Source organism: Octopus bimaculoides, chromosome 18 (genome assembly GCF_046866305.1).
Source record: "Octopus bimaculoides isolate indiv1 chromosome 18, ASM4686630v1, whole genome shotgun sequence".
Taxonomy (NCBI): domain Eukaryota; kingdom Metazoa; phylum Mollusca; class Cephalopoda; order Octopoda; family Octopodidae; genus Octopus; species Octopus bimaculoides.
In genome coordinates, this window is record NC_142945.1 from 18,065,942 (window position 1) to 18,080,987 (window position 15,046).

A 15,046-nucleotide genomic window follows, 5' to 3' on the forward strand; every position below is an offset into this window, starting at 1 on the left:
AAGATTTGGAAAGATAGTGATGGTGTTTGGATGTTTACACTACGTGTTCATACTATATACTACACACTGACTTCTATGCCAGGAAATGCAGTAATGACAGTAGTGTAGATTTTTATATCTAGCTTTTACTATGCCAAATTATTAAGAATGTTTGATACACATTTTATTTAACATAGCTCTAAAAAAAAAAAAACTTGTAAATGACACACACACACACACATATATATATATATATATATATATATATATATATATATATATATATATATACACATACATATACACCTGTCAAAGATTTCATTTTCTTTGTAGCTCTCATTGTGCACAGAACCCCTTCAGGAGCTTTGTAACCCTGGAGCTAGTGGCAGTATATTTTATATTACTGATGATGATGAATTTATCATAAAGACTGTCCAACATAAAGAGGCAGAATTTTTACAAAAATTGCTTCCAGGCTATTATCTGGTTTGTATATTATCATTAAATATTCTCTTAAATTTTATTGTTGTTTGGCATTTCATACCTACGGTATGCAGACAGTATGTCACATGCCTGATAGTAACCCAGAATTGGCACTTGATATGCTATGTTTTCAATCCCATCTCAAATGTTTAGTTGAGTGTAGTGTTCATCATTTAGTGTTTAGTTGAGTGTGGCCTTCTGTATTTCATTCAACCTAATGCAGATGGTGACTGAAAAAAAATGGGGGGGGGCAAGACAGACATTGTGTGTGATAAGTTTTGATTCCTCAAGATTCATTTAAGGGCTTAGAGCTCTGCATCCTGTTTGGTGTGGGGTTTTTTCTCTCTGACAAGCATCTTAGCTACTCTAATTAATTTCTAGTGAATTGAAACGGAAGCTTATTTCCAGTTTCTGTTTGGAGTTTCCTGGCTAAGTAGGTAAGGTATAGGCCTACCTACTTAAATAAGCTTGTAAGTTCAAATTTATCGAAAGTGCAATATTGTTTTTAGACAGAATAGTTTATTCAAAGATGCTTCTTTTGAGAATATATCACATACAGATCCTCATTTACTTAATTCCATGAAATAAACCAAGCCCTATCCTTTAAAAGCTTGGGATTTAGTAGGCGTTTTCACAATTTGCACTTACCAATGTTCTTTTGAACCAAATATACCTTATTGATTTGAGGAAGGAGAGAATTTATTCAAGACAATCTCATTTATATATCTTCCTTAATTGAACTGTTTGTAGTTTTGCCTACAGTGGAGCATCCGTTTCAGATGCTGAAAATATTTTTGGGAAAGGCATAAATGTTACAACTTCCTAATCATATTTAATACAATATAGTTATTGTTTGTTACTTTTAATTAAAAACAAAAAACAAAAAAATTATTTCACATAAACTTAATAAATATTAATAATTAATTTTTAAAATATTATTTCAGAATTTAAATCAAAATCCACGAACCCTCTTACCAAAATTTTATGGTCTCTACTGTTACCAAGTGAGTAATTATTTAGTTATATATTACAAAAAAAACTTCCATTTAAATATCATACTCTGTATCAATATTTTCTTCTTCTTCCTTTTTCTTTTCTCTTCTCTTTCTGCTTTTTTTTTTATAGCTTGAAACATTTCCTCTGCTGTCTTCTTGGTTTGTGACCAACCAACCTCTCTGCAATTTAATTTTGGTCACTGCCAGACAACATTTTAGTTCAACTATAAGTTATATATTTCCTGTCTCTACAGTAAAATCTAAATTCTTAATCTTATCCGTCTCAATTTCAAGCTGTAAGCACCTTGTATTTTCTCTTTTTCTCTCTTCAGTGTGCCGGTAAAAATATCCGTTTTTGTGTGATGAATAACCTGCTGCCGTCTTCCATCAAATTAACTGAAAAGTATGACTTGAAAGGTAGCACTTACAAACGGAAAGCGTCCCGGCATGAACGAGCAAAAGAAAGTCCCACATTAAAAGATCTGGATTTTTTGGACAACCATCCTGATGGCCTCACACTCGAAAAAGAAACATATGATGCTCTGATCAAGACTATACAAAGAGATTGCCGGGTTAGTTTACAATGAATTTCTTACAATGGCACATTACCACACATTTGAGATGTGGATGGATGTAGTTGATTAGATTGGCTCAGTGCTTGATAGTTGACCAAGACAGGGCTTGAACTCAGAATGTAGTATTTGAGATATTTTGTCTAGTGCTTTAACAATTGTCAATCCATTGCCCTTTAAAGGAGCATAACTAAATACAACTTGGTAGTCAGTCTGACACTTAACCCTTTTGATGCCAACCCTCCTGAGACCACCACTGCTCCTATCATACAAACTTCTTGTTTTAAAGTGATCTGAGTTAAAATATCCCATCAAAATTTCATTTAATTCACATTCCAGACGCCAACTTAATAATGACAGTTATTTTACTAAATTCTTTGTTATTTCCAAATTAACTGAAACAGAGACAATATATTTCAGTAAAAATATGGTAACAAAGGGTTAAACCATTCTTGTCGCTCTGATACTCTTGGATTAGTTTAATATTGCTTTTCATCATCATCATTCGTCTGTTGTCTATGCTGGCATGGGTTGGATGATTTGACCAGGGCTGACAAGCTGGAAGGCTGCACCAGACTCCAGTCTAATTTAGCATGGTTTCTATGGCTCGATGTCCTTCCTAATGAGTGCTTTTATTTGCCACCGATAGGTGCCATTTGTGTGCCACTGGTATCTGCCACGACTATGATTTTACTTGGTTTGACAGGTCTTCTTCTCAAGCACGACATAATGCCCCAAGTGTCAGTTATTACCTCTGTGAGGCCCAATGCTCAAAAGGAGCTCAGCCACTTTGCCTCCGTGAGGCCCAATGCTCAAAAGGAGCTCAGCCACTTTGCCACCGTGAGGCCCAATGCTCAAAAGGAGCTCAGCCACTTTGCCACCGTGAGGCCCAATGCTCAAAAGGAGCTCAGCCACTTTGCCACCGTGAGGCCCAATGCTCAAAAGGAGCTCAGCCACTTTGCCACCGTGAGGCCCAATGCTCAAAAGGAGCTCAGCCACTTTGTCACCGTGAGGCCCAATGCTCAAAAGGAGCTCAGCCACTTTGCCTCCGTGAGGCCCAATGCTCAAAAGGAGCTCAGCCACTTTGCCACCGTGAGGCCCAATGCTCAAAAGGAGCTCAGCCACTTTGCCACCGTGAGGCCCAATGCTCAAAAGGAGCTCAGCCACTTTGCCTCCGTGAGGCCCAATGCTCAAAAGGAGCTCAGCCACTTTGTCACCGTGAGGCCCAATGCTCAAAAGGAGCTCAGCCACTTTGCCTCCGTGAGGCCCAATGCTCAAAAGGAGCTCAGCCACTTTGCCACCGTGAGGCCCAATGCTCAAAAGGAGCTCAGCCACTTTGCCACCGTGAGGCCCAATGCTCAAAAGGAGCTCAGCCACTTTGCCACCGTGAGGCCCAATGCTCAAAAGGAGCTCAGCCACTTTGCCTCCGTGAGGCCCAATGCTCAAAAGGAGCTCAGCCACTTTGTCACCGTGAGGCCCAATGCTCAAAAGGAGCTCAGCCACTTTGCCTCCGTGAGGCCCAATGCTCAAAAGGAGCTCAGCCACTTTGCCACCGTGAGGCCCAATGCTCAAAAGGAGCTCAGCCACTTTGCCACCGTGAGGCCCAATGCTCAAAAGGAGCTCAGCCACTTTGCCTCCGTGAGGCCCAATGCTCAAAAGGAGCTCAGCCACTTTGTCACCGTGAGGCCCAATGCTCAAAAGGAGCTCAGCCACTTTGCCTCCGTGAGGCCCAATGCTCAAAAGGAGCTCAGCCACTTTGCCACCGTGAGGCCCAATGCTCAAAAGGAGCTCAGCCACTTTGCCACCGTGAGGCCCAATGCTCAAAAGGAGCTCAGCCACTTTGCCACCGTGAGGCCCAATGCTCAAAAGGAGCTCAGCCACTTTGCTTCCGTGAGGCCCAATGCTCAAAACGTGCATTTTACATGCCGCTGGCATGGGTGCCAGTTATGTGACACCAGCATCAGCCACAACTACGATTTCACTTGGCTTAACAGGTCTTCTCAAGTACAACATATCTTCCAAGGTCTTGGTCACTAGTCATTGCCTCTGTGAGGCCCAACGTTCAAAGATCATACTTTACTACTGTGTCTCATGTCTTCCTGGGTCTACCTTTACCACAGATTCCATCCACAGTTAGAGATCAGTACTTCTTTATACATTTGTCCTTGTCCATACGCATGACATGACCATACCAGCGCAGTTGTCTCTCTTGCACACCACATCTGATGCCTCTTATGCCTGACTTTTCTCTCAAGGTGCTTACACTCTGTCGAACATGTACACTGACATTGCACATTCAGCGAAGCATACTACTTCACATGTCCTCGGTTGTCACATCCCATGTTTTACTGCTGTGTAGCATAGCTATTTGCACACAGGCATCATGCAATGTAACTTTCACTCTGAGAGAGAAGCCTTTTGTTGCCAGCAGATGTAGGAGCTCTCTGAACTTTGCCCAACCTAATCTTATTTTCACACCTACACTCTTGGAACATCCAATCCCACTACTAACTTGGTCACCTAGATAATGGAAGCTATCTACTACCTCTAGCTTACCCAGTTGATGGAGTCTATTTTCTGTACATTTTCAGTGTTTATTGTACCTGTGTATCTTCCACACACAAAAGCTATTTTCTCTGTTACCCTTTATCATCTTCTTAAACTTTATTTGCTGATTAGGATGGTAAGTTTTTTTTAAACTCTGATCTTGTGATCTTCCTGAAATAAATAACTATAAAAGTTGGTTGATGTTTCATTTTCCTTGTGGGTGATTTTTGTGTGGTACCAATAGAAATTAGCAATATTACAGAACAAAATGTCAGGCGTAAAAGTTAAAGATTTATTTATTATGCTTTCCATTCCAATTGTAATTTGTTTTTCGTTTTTACTGGGTATTATTGTTTTATTTTTTAATTTTGTTTCTTTGTTTAAGAATTTTTTCAGCTGGATATTGTTCCTCTTTCTAACCACCTAAATGTGAAGTAGAACCAAGACCTTGTAGTTTAGTTGAGCAATCTGAGGCTAGCAAAAATATGCATCTGGTCAAGGCACACAACTCCATTTCTTTCATGGCCTGCATTCTGTTTTTAACTACTTTTCTAGAGGTTGTCTTTTTTAAAAAATGTTTCTGTTTCAAGTAAAAATATGGAAAATAATTAAACTGCTATAGTCGTCATAGTTTACTCTTTCTCTCACTTTAAGTTTTAGCTAACCCCTCTGTATTGTCTTCATATTTCAAGTTCATATCCTTGGTCTTGATTTTAAAGATAGCAAGAAGTTTTATTGATGGTGATTTGGCTGTTGCATCAGCAGATTAAAATTGCTATGAAGAGTTCTCACATGAGCTGATACAGTTGACAGATTAAGCATACAATATAGAAAATTTACAAATGTCTTCTGAATGATTGGGAACATTTTAGGAATCTTCCCGTATGTTTCCAAACATTTTTAGAAACTTTATAAAAAGAAAAAATGCTTATTTAAAAAACAAACAAACAAGCAAGTGTTTGTTTTGTTGATACAAATTGTAGAAACCTGGTTAGGTGTAGATTTCCATTTGTTGTTACCATCTTCCGTTCTTTCCAAGAAAATAAGTGCCATGAAAGCATCAGGGTATAAGCCCTTGATGGCTAAAGTTGTGTATTTGAAATACTGACTGAGTATTTGAGTAAGTTTGATTTCACATTGTATCCAGGTATCTTCCTTTCTTTACAGGTGTTAGAAAGCTTCAAGATTATGGATTACAGTTTACTGGTTGGTATATATAATCTTGACCTCGCAGCTGCCAAGGAGAAAGAAAAAGAGAAGGCAAGCAATTACAAACTTTTAGTATTCTTAAAAATTTTTTTTTTTTTTGTGATGATTTTTTTTTTCAGTGGCTCTGTCAGTAAAGGTACTAATTTATTGACTACAAAACAATGAAATCAAATTCTGCTACAGTCATTCTCTTGTGCTCATGGGTAAAATTACACAAGGAAAATATAATGTAAGCCAGAAAGGAAGTAGAAACAACATATTCTTTTTGCATATTGTTCTACTTTCCAGTTTTGTTTTCAGGTTTTAACTTTTTCCAGAGAGACTTATTGGTTGAAGTCAGTAAATCTGAATGTTATAATTCCTTGCTTCAGCAGCTAGGAGTGAATGTCAGCTGCTGTAGCAGATTTAATACTATAGTAGCAATCAGTTTTGTTTTCTTTAATTTGACTTTTTTAAACTTAGTTTCCTTTGTGAGAATTTTTTCATATTCAATTTTTGCTTTGTTGTACTCAGGCAGTTGATGTGAAAACTGATCCAGCTTCTCCTTTAAATGTGAATGAAGATGGACCTGGTAGAGGATGGGCAACAATTAAAGGTAAATTTCATTTATGTAGTTAGTAGAATACACTCCATTTCTAGATAACTTTATCAAAGCCTCCATCAGTTCATCATTACTATTGTTTTAATGTCCATTTTTCCATGCTGGCATGAATTAGTCTGGCATGTGACACTGCATTTCTTTGTGTGTTTTTTGATGCCCTGACACCACCTCTGTAAGACCTATCATCCACGGGTTACACTAAACTATTTATTTTGAAACTTTCATTGGTTCTGTCATGGATGTTGTCCATTATCAATCCATGGTATTTCCTTCCAATGTAACCATCCATATCCATATATGTTCATAAGAGTGTAATTATCTCTTATGAAGAAAACAAATACACACCCAAACCTATAAAGGGGCTCCATGTGGTCAGTTTGCCAGCTAAAAATATCCCTCAGATCACACTGCCGTCTTCAAAATAAGGTCAGTAGACACAATCATGGCTGGAAAGTTTTTGATCAAATAACTGCTCAGTCAGGGCTAACCTATGATTAAAGAACAACCATTGCACATCTAAGCCAACAAACTTTTGTGTGCAACTGCTTTCTCAATGAACTTGTAACTATCTTTTCTTATGGGCTAATATCTACAGGATCATACACAAGTTATTTTGAATCTTTGTTGATCCTTTGCATTTTTGTCTCATGTTTCACTGTTATAACTCATTACACTTCCAACAGAAACTTGAAATATGGATAAACAGACCCTTTCTTACCAACAGTGATATCATTTCATTGAACCTCAGTAACCCACTTTAATTTCTAATCATTACAACATCATTAGTTCCACCTTGAACATTATGTCAGTTAAATAAAAAACAAAAGAATCCTACTACTTGTAGATAACCATCTAAATTTCATAATCTTCAGTTCATAGCTGATCATGCTGCTAACCACTCTAGAGCATTTGTTGCAACTGAAAAATTTTGGTTTCCTGTATGTCTTCTTGGGATGCCTCTGTACTCAATGCTTGCTACGAGTATATAGAATTGGGTTCCTACTTACTCAGCAAAGTCATCTTATAATGCTATTTAATTTTTGTAACATTTACTTCTTACCAGTACCTTAGTCTTAACCATTTCTTTTTTCAGCGTATTCTTGCATGCTTCAGCCTTCCACAGTTTTTCAACAATTCTCTTTGGAAACTGTGTCTTAAACCTTATCCCCTTCTGCACATTCTAACATCTTTTGGTGTTTTTTTTTTCCTGGTTCTAAATTTCATTTTACTTATGTTAATACCAGCACTAACTGTTCCAAATTTCCTGTAATAAATTTGTCTTACCTATAAATCTCTGAATACTTCTATTTTCATCTTAACTGGTTTTTAAATTTGCTGCTGCTTCTGCCAAAATATTTTTCTATTTAAGGAAGTCTTTTATGTTGTGGAATAACTGCTTCTTTTCAGCTTGAGTTTTGTGGTTGAGGCATTTCTTTTTATTGTTATTATTTTTGTTACTGAAATATAATTTTCCTTGATTTGTTGTGACTGTCAAAACAAATGATCATTCAGCTATTTAAAGAAAAATCCATACATACATCTGAAATTCTGGTACCACATTTTCTTCCCTTTTCAGACTCTCCTCATAGAGTACATTTAACTTTGTTGACCCAGTCTTGTTTCATCATCTTCTCATTTACTTTTGTTTTCTCACTCAAGCTTAAAAAATAAAAGTTAAAGAAGATGATGTAAATCTTAACAAGTTTTAGTGAAAATGAATTGGTACAAATTTGAAAGTGGTTATTATCTTAATGAGCATCCATGATTTTCCAGTTTAGAAAATGTAACAATAAACATTTAACAATGAACAATAACAAAAGCAAGAATGAAAAAGAAATAATACACCATCTATACATACATTTCTAGATGTATGTGCTGTACCTATTATTTCTTTGTTTCTTGGCAAGTCAGTGGTATGGCAGGATCTTTAGGGCATCAGACAAAAATGCTTTGCAGTATCTGTTCTGACAATGGTCTGTATTTAAATCCTGCCAAGGTTAATTTTGTCTTTTCTCCCTTTGTGGGTCAATGAAATAAAGTACCAGTCAAGTACTGGAGTCAATATAATCAACTAACCTCCTTCCTCTGAAATTGTTGGCCTTGTGCCAAAGTTTGAAACCCATCATTATTATTTGTATCCACTTATTTCTTTTAAGGATTAAGGCTGTTCATACACAAGTAATACTGGACCTGAATATTTGTTTGATGCTTATGTTAATAAAATAATAATAATCGTAATAATAATAATTATAATAATAAGAGCACTCAGAGAGTGCAAACCTCCGCCAAGGCAACACTAACATCCTCTCAATGATTAGCCAGAGATGATTTTTAAAATGAGAATATCTGAAATAAACTCGACTGCTCTCACAAACGAGAATGCTAAAAATTAACCCAACTATTCTCAAAAATTAAGTAAAAAAAAAACAGGAAAAATAATCCAGAATCCTTGTCTGGTACCAGATTGATCACAAAATCTAATCAGTTCATGTCAGTTACAAGGCCAAACATCTCTGAAAGTTTCATCCGAATCCTTGATATATCTTGTCCATAGACAAACAAACAAAGATGACTGAAAACAATACCTCCACCTTCGTTAAGGCAGAGGTAATAAATCTGCTTATCATGGCTTTCACATGCTTACTGTGCACTAAACAACCTTCACTCTGGTGTAAAATTGAAGATGTAATCAAAACTAATCAATGTTAAACAAATAATCAATGTTATGAAGATGCATAAATGTACAAATCAAATTAGAAAAAAAAAAAAAAGTATACACATAAATACAAATTTTCTGTTGTTATAAATATAGGTAATAATAATAATTATATATATATATATATATATATATATATATATATAAGGAATAAAAATAGATAACAAGTCAAACTAGTTTTAATAAAATATAAATGTGTAAACTTAATTATTATGCATATTATTTGATTATACTGTTATGGTCAGTTTATGTTTTATGAAGATCCTCATTAAAATGCATTTTGCAGATTATTATACAGGTTATAAAACCATATTATCCAATGTTCATTGTAATATCACTTCCTGAACTACAATCATATACCGGTAAAAACAACTTAGATAAATAACAAAACAATATATACAGGTAAACCAACTTAAAATTCAAAAGGTATGATGATAAAAATAATACATAAAGTTTCCAGTTTTTACTTTGTGATGTCCATTCACCCCTAAATATATGTAGTACCATATACTGATATAAAATAAATATTTTCTATCATTTCAAAAGTGTAAATGACATGTATTTACAAAATTATTTTTCTTCTCTGAGTCTGGTGGTTAAATTATAAATGGAATTTTTTGCCTCAAACAATGTCTGCCAAGCTTCATTTATGTTAGACAAAGCTGGAGATAAAATATAAAAAAAAAGAAAAGGAATGAAAAAAAAAAAGAAAAAGCTGATCTGCTTCGTGTTCTTATGTTTGCCTTGCTGTTCATCATCAGCGCCTGCCACAGATGACCGCGAACGCAGTCCACCAAAGGACAATGGTCTGTTGATGTCATCAAAAACTAGTCAGTCAGGTGAAAACATCTTTTTTGTATCTTCACTGTCAGCTATATTGTCTGTTGTGACAGTATTGCCTCTACCTAAAGCAAGCATGGTTTTTTTGCCATCTTCAATTGTGAGTTTCCACTTCTCACCTGCACTTTTGACGCCTTCTGCACTAACCCAGTGAAGAGCATTTCTCTTGGACAGCTCTGCTATAATGGCTGCTTGTATGAAATTTATTTATGGCTTTTGTTCTGTTCTGTGACTGTTTCCGCCAAGTTCTCTTTTTTACCATTCCCTTGCTCTTGGAGTCTATTCTCATTGCTATCAACCTTTTAAGCTTTCCTTCACATCCAACTATTTCCAATGCTGCAATCCATTTCTGAAGGTCATTCCTTTCTGCTTACATCTCATTGCCTGATGGCAAGTAGTCATGCTTTTTTTTTCCCCCCCATTTTTTTCTTCAAATTTATTCATTGCTATCCTTGATTGATTATAATATATCTGACAGATATAGTAACCATTAGGCCGCAATTGAATGGTATGCGCCTGCACTTTTAGTTACCATTTTACTGCAGGTTTAACATTGCACCTTCTCTAACTAACCAACATTAATTAACTTAAACAACTGTTCATTGCTGAGTACTTTGAAGAATATGCCACTAATTGCTGGAAATCTTGCAAGTTAAATGACTTGAATTTCAGCTTTGTGGGATCACCATGCTGGTTAAGTGATCACTGTAGAATGGTTATTGTATAACCAAATAGTATCTTTCTCTAGGTTCAATAACTACTATATCTGCAGAAATACTAATCACTATTCTATACTCAACTGGATTATTCCTGTTGGTTTTTGTAGTCATTAACATTTTCTGCTTGTGGCTCAGTAAATAATTACCTGGTGATCTTTTTTCATGCCAATATCTTCAATGACAAGACTAATATAATGTGAAAGTCTATTTTAGCTTGGCTGAATAGATCTTGCTAAAGTTAGTGATTACTGTACTACAGTTTGTCTGACATATACCCCCTTTGATTCTCAAACTCAACATTGCATGGGGGATAATCTTAAGCTGATATTCCACTAATAGCTGGAAATAGGCTGTTTAACAATGCATGGACAATATTTTGAAGAGTTTAGAATTTAATTCTATCTCTTTCTCTCACCTTTTTTTAACCTTCTTCCCACATATGCTTTAAACACATTCTAAAACTTCCCAAACATATTTCAATTTATTATACTCTTTTATTGTAATATTCATGCCATCAAATCCATTTTTGGAGAGGTTGGGATGATTCTTGTTTCCTTACTTGTTTATCTGTACATGCCTATTTATTTCTCAGTTGAAACCTCTTAAATTTCCAGCATTTTAAAACTAATTTCCCACTGAAAAATATTCAAATTACTTTTGAAATAGTGTTCTGAAAAAGTAGTTTATTGGTGCTTTGAAATTTTTTTTTTTTTCTTTTCATGACCAAAACAATAAAAATTCCCCAAAAAGTTGTGAGAAATATTTATTGAAACACAGCAACATCTGAAGTGAATACTATTTACAAAGTTGTGGTTGCAATACAACCTTCTGATATTACATAATTTTGTTGTATTGCTTAAATTTTGGAACAACCTACTGGAAATGGGGAGGTATTTGTGTTGAAAAGCATGTTCATATGATAAAAATCGCCCTTCTGAACTCCCCTGTCTTTGATTACATTTCCCATTTGATGAGCATACAAAAGATTTTTTTTATCTAAGAGTCATTTCAACAGACAATACTGGCAAATTTTCCTACCAACTATAATGCAACTCTCATTTCATATCTTCAATCTGTAAAGTGCTTTGTTGTAATTTTCCACTGTTGATCTGTTATTTACAGTAAACCTTGCCCGCGGAAAGTCTATACGCACGCGTTTAGCACAATATTCCACTGCAATGGAAGCAATTCAAGCAGATACCTCAGATCGGCAAGGGGAAACAGAAGACGATGTTCAGTAAGTCATATTTTGTTGTCTTTAATTTAATAATTTCTTTAAAAAAGACATTTTTGCACAGGAAGAAGTATAAAGGTCTATTGAAGGGGACCAGTATATCATGTATCATCCTCATTGTCGTCTCCATCATCATCATCTAACATCCACTTTCCCATGCTTGCAAGGGTCGGACAGAATTTGTTGAGGTACATTTTTATGACTAAATGCTCTTTAGGTTGCCTTCATTCTTCTATTTCCAAGCAAAGTAGTGCTTTCCATGGCCAAACATGTTTTTCATGGAACAAGTACAATGAACCATATTGCTTTATGACAGTGATGTTGAGACAAAGACACAGCTACACACACACACACACACACACACACACACACACACACACACGCACAAGGTAAAGGGTAAAGACCTCCTTCAGTCATGAATGACCATGGGATTGCACCTAGAAAGTTACCCTCTGAGGCACAAGTCTGGGCAAGCTTGTTTATGGAAGAGCAGCAGTTGCCCATGCATACCAGCCTCCCCGTCTCCATGCCACCGATGTTATCCAAGGGAAAGGCAAAAGCTGATACAGCTTGGCACCAGTGATATTGCAACTTATTTCCATAGCTGAGTGAACTGGAGCAATGTGAAATAAAGTGCCTTGCTCAAGAACACAACACACAGCACCGTCTGGGAATCAAACTCAGTACCTCATAATTGTGTGCCTGACACTCTAACCACTGAGCCATGCGCCTTCTTATATATTCATATATATGTATAAGATGGGCTTCTTTCAGTTTCTGTCTCTCAAATCTATTCACAAGGCTTTGGTGAGCTTGCGGCTACAGTATCAGATACTTGCCTGAGGTGCCATGCAGTGGGAAGCAAGCTTCTTGACCACACAGCCATGTCATACAGAGATGCAAGTACAATATAGCTTTATGTCAGTGATCATTTTCCTGTTGTAGTTGAAAGATTTTCTTATGCATCTTTCTGAATTTCTTATCCTATTAATAATACTGAGAAGACATCAGTTTCCTCATTAATACAGTTGTAACACCTTCGTTATAAATTTATATACGATTTCTTATTTTTTATTTGATTCAGTCATTAGACTACAGCCATGTTGGAGCACTGCCTTGGAGAATTTTAGATGAACAAACCAACTCCAGTACTTTTCTTTTTGTTAGTTACAGCGACTTAAGTGCACGAACACCAGTTGTCAAGTGGTAGTGGGGGACTAACACAAACACAAACCTACATACATGTTCATATATGTATGTATGTATGTATGTATGTATATATATATATATATATATATACATACATACATGTTCATATGTATATATATATATGTGTGTGTGTGTGTGTGTATATATATATATATATATATATATATATATATGTAGTGAAACTACCTATCGCTATTAGATACAAAACTACTATCGCCATTACATACAAACTATCTTCTCATTTAAATATAAACAAGAGCGGGCGTAGCGGAAAACACATTCCTTGTCATCACGTGACTGATTATTATTCGAAGCGGCAACTTCTTCGAACCATTCCCGCCAGAACGCAAACTGACCAATCACGGCCCCTAATAAGGTCACGTGATAGAGTATTTTTCTGATGTCTGGTGAGCCTACCATCAACTATAAAATGCTTTAATTCAGCGGCAAAATTTGTCTCGGTTCAGTTTCTCTATAGAGACTGTTCCGTGTACCACACAACAGCAGCAGCAGCAATCAGCCAGCGACTCCATCAACAGCTTCGTCCAGCCAAGATTACCACCGCCGTCGCCACATCAGCAACACGATTCTACGACTACTACCAAGCATTCGTCTTCGCCACCAGCATCTCCAACCATAGTCAACACGACTTATTATGTACACCAATCCAAACCACCGCGGCACATCTCTCTCTTCGATTCTGTTAGGTGTTTCATATTCACCACGATTAATAATAGACAAGAGAATTCAGCCAGCGACGAACGTCTGTCCTCAAGAGCCCAGCCCGGCATGGAAGCCAACATCACAACTAGTGATCGTTCTGCCACACACAGCCTCAACTTCTTTCACATACAGACTCTTCCAATTGTGTACTCAAGAACTGGTATAAATGCTCACGTGTTACTGACTCTTTCTATCTGCTGTAATATCTCACATACACATACATGTATCACTCACATACACTCTTTTCTTTGTATGACGGCCTGACTTTTATTGTGTTTTTATATGTCGCATTCACACTCACACACAGACATACATCTTTAACACCATAATAAATATCTCTGTTCTTCATTTCATACGGTTGCCTTCTATCGTCTCTTCATTACTGGTATTTACGAATTCACATGTTATCGTAGTATAACATATTTTGTATATCATCATTGATATATTATTTTGTGTTAGACCGTGTGACGCGTATAAATAAAAGGAGTCCTGTTTTTCCATTCGTCACCATTTCTCCTTTTTTTGAGTTCGCACGGTCGTTCTTACAAACTGGTGACCCCGACATGATTTCAAACACGCAGCCCAACGTGAAAAGTTCACATAACTTTCCAAAAATGGTGACTAAATGCCAGTAATAGACCAACCGTTCTATCAGTCTTTTTCACTACATATATATATATATATATGGTAGCCTTCTTTCAGTTTCTACTCACAAGGCTTTAGTTGGCCGAATGCTAGAGTAGACAGTTGCCCCATGTGCCATACAGTGGGATAGAACCTGGAACTATGTAGTTGGGAAGTGAACTTCTTACTACACAGCCATGCCTGCAACTATTTCTAGAAATTATATTAATATCTAATCATTCTTCTTGATTGAAGAGATTAATATCATTTAGTGATTGTAATTAGTACATGGTCAACATAATATTAATATAATTAGTACATTATTAATATGGGTGCAGATGTAGCTGTGTGATTGGGCAAGTGTCTTCTTTTATATCATCAGACCGACCAAAAACTTCAGTGGACTTGGTTGACAAATTGAAAGAAGTCTGTCGCGTATATATGTGTGTATCTTTGTGCCTCCTTGTCTTGAAATCATATGAGATAAGGGAACTTCAAGTAGTGTCATTCGTTTCCAATATTCTGTATAAATATGTTTGACCATGGAAAAATATTACCTAGCTTGGAAACAGGTGAGGGTTGGTGACAGGAAGGA

The 15,046-nt window shown here is 36.3% G+C and overlaps 1 protein-coding gene across 41 annotated transcripts in view; it reads left to right on the forward strand.

Moving 5' to 3' along the window:
- The window catches only part of LOC106882892 (phosphatidylinositol 4-phosphate 5-kinase type-1 alpha), a 244,051-nt gene that overhangs the window by 128,369 nt on the left and 100,636 nt on the right, over window positions 1-15,046 (forward strand). For 29 of the 41 annotated variants that reach the window (XM_089365855.1, XM_052974610.2, XM_052974616.2 and 26 more), the window contains 7 exons: window positions 313-465; window positions 1,407-1,466; window positions 1,790-2,029; window positions 5,744-5,836; window positions 6,299-6,380; window positions 9,864-9,941; window positions 11,784-11,898. In XM_089365855.1, coding sequence (XP_089221981.1) covers window positions 313-465; window positions 1,407-1,466; window positions 1,790-2,029; window positions 5,744-5,836; window positions 6,299-6,380; window positions 9,864-9,941; window positions 11,784-11,898 — 821 coding nt within the window. The remainder of the gene's footprint in view (window positions 1-312; window positions 466-1,406; window positions 1,467-1,789; window positions 2,030-5,743; window positions 5,837-6,298; window positions 6,381-9,863; window positions 9,942-11,783; window positions 11,899-15,046) is intronic. The other 12 variants (XM_089365865.1, XM_089365877.1, XM_089365868.1 and 9 more) reach the window with 1 other exon arrangement.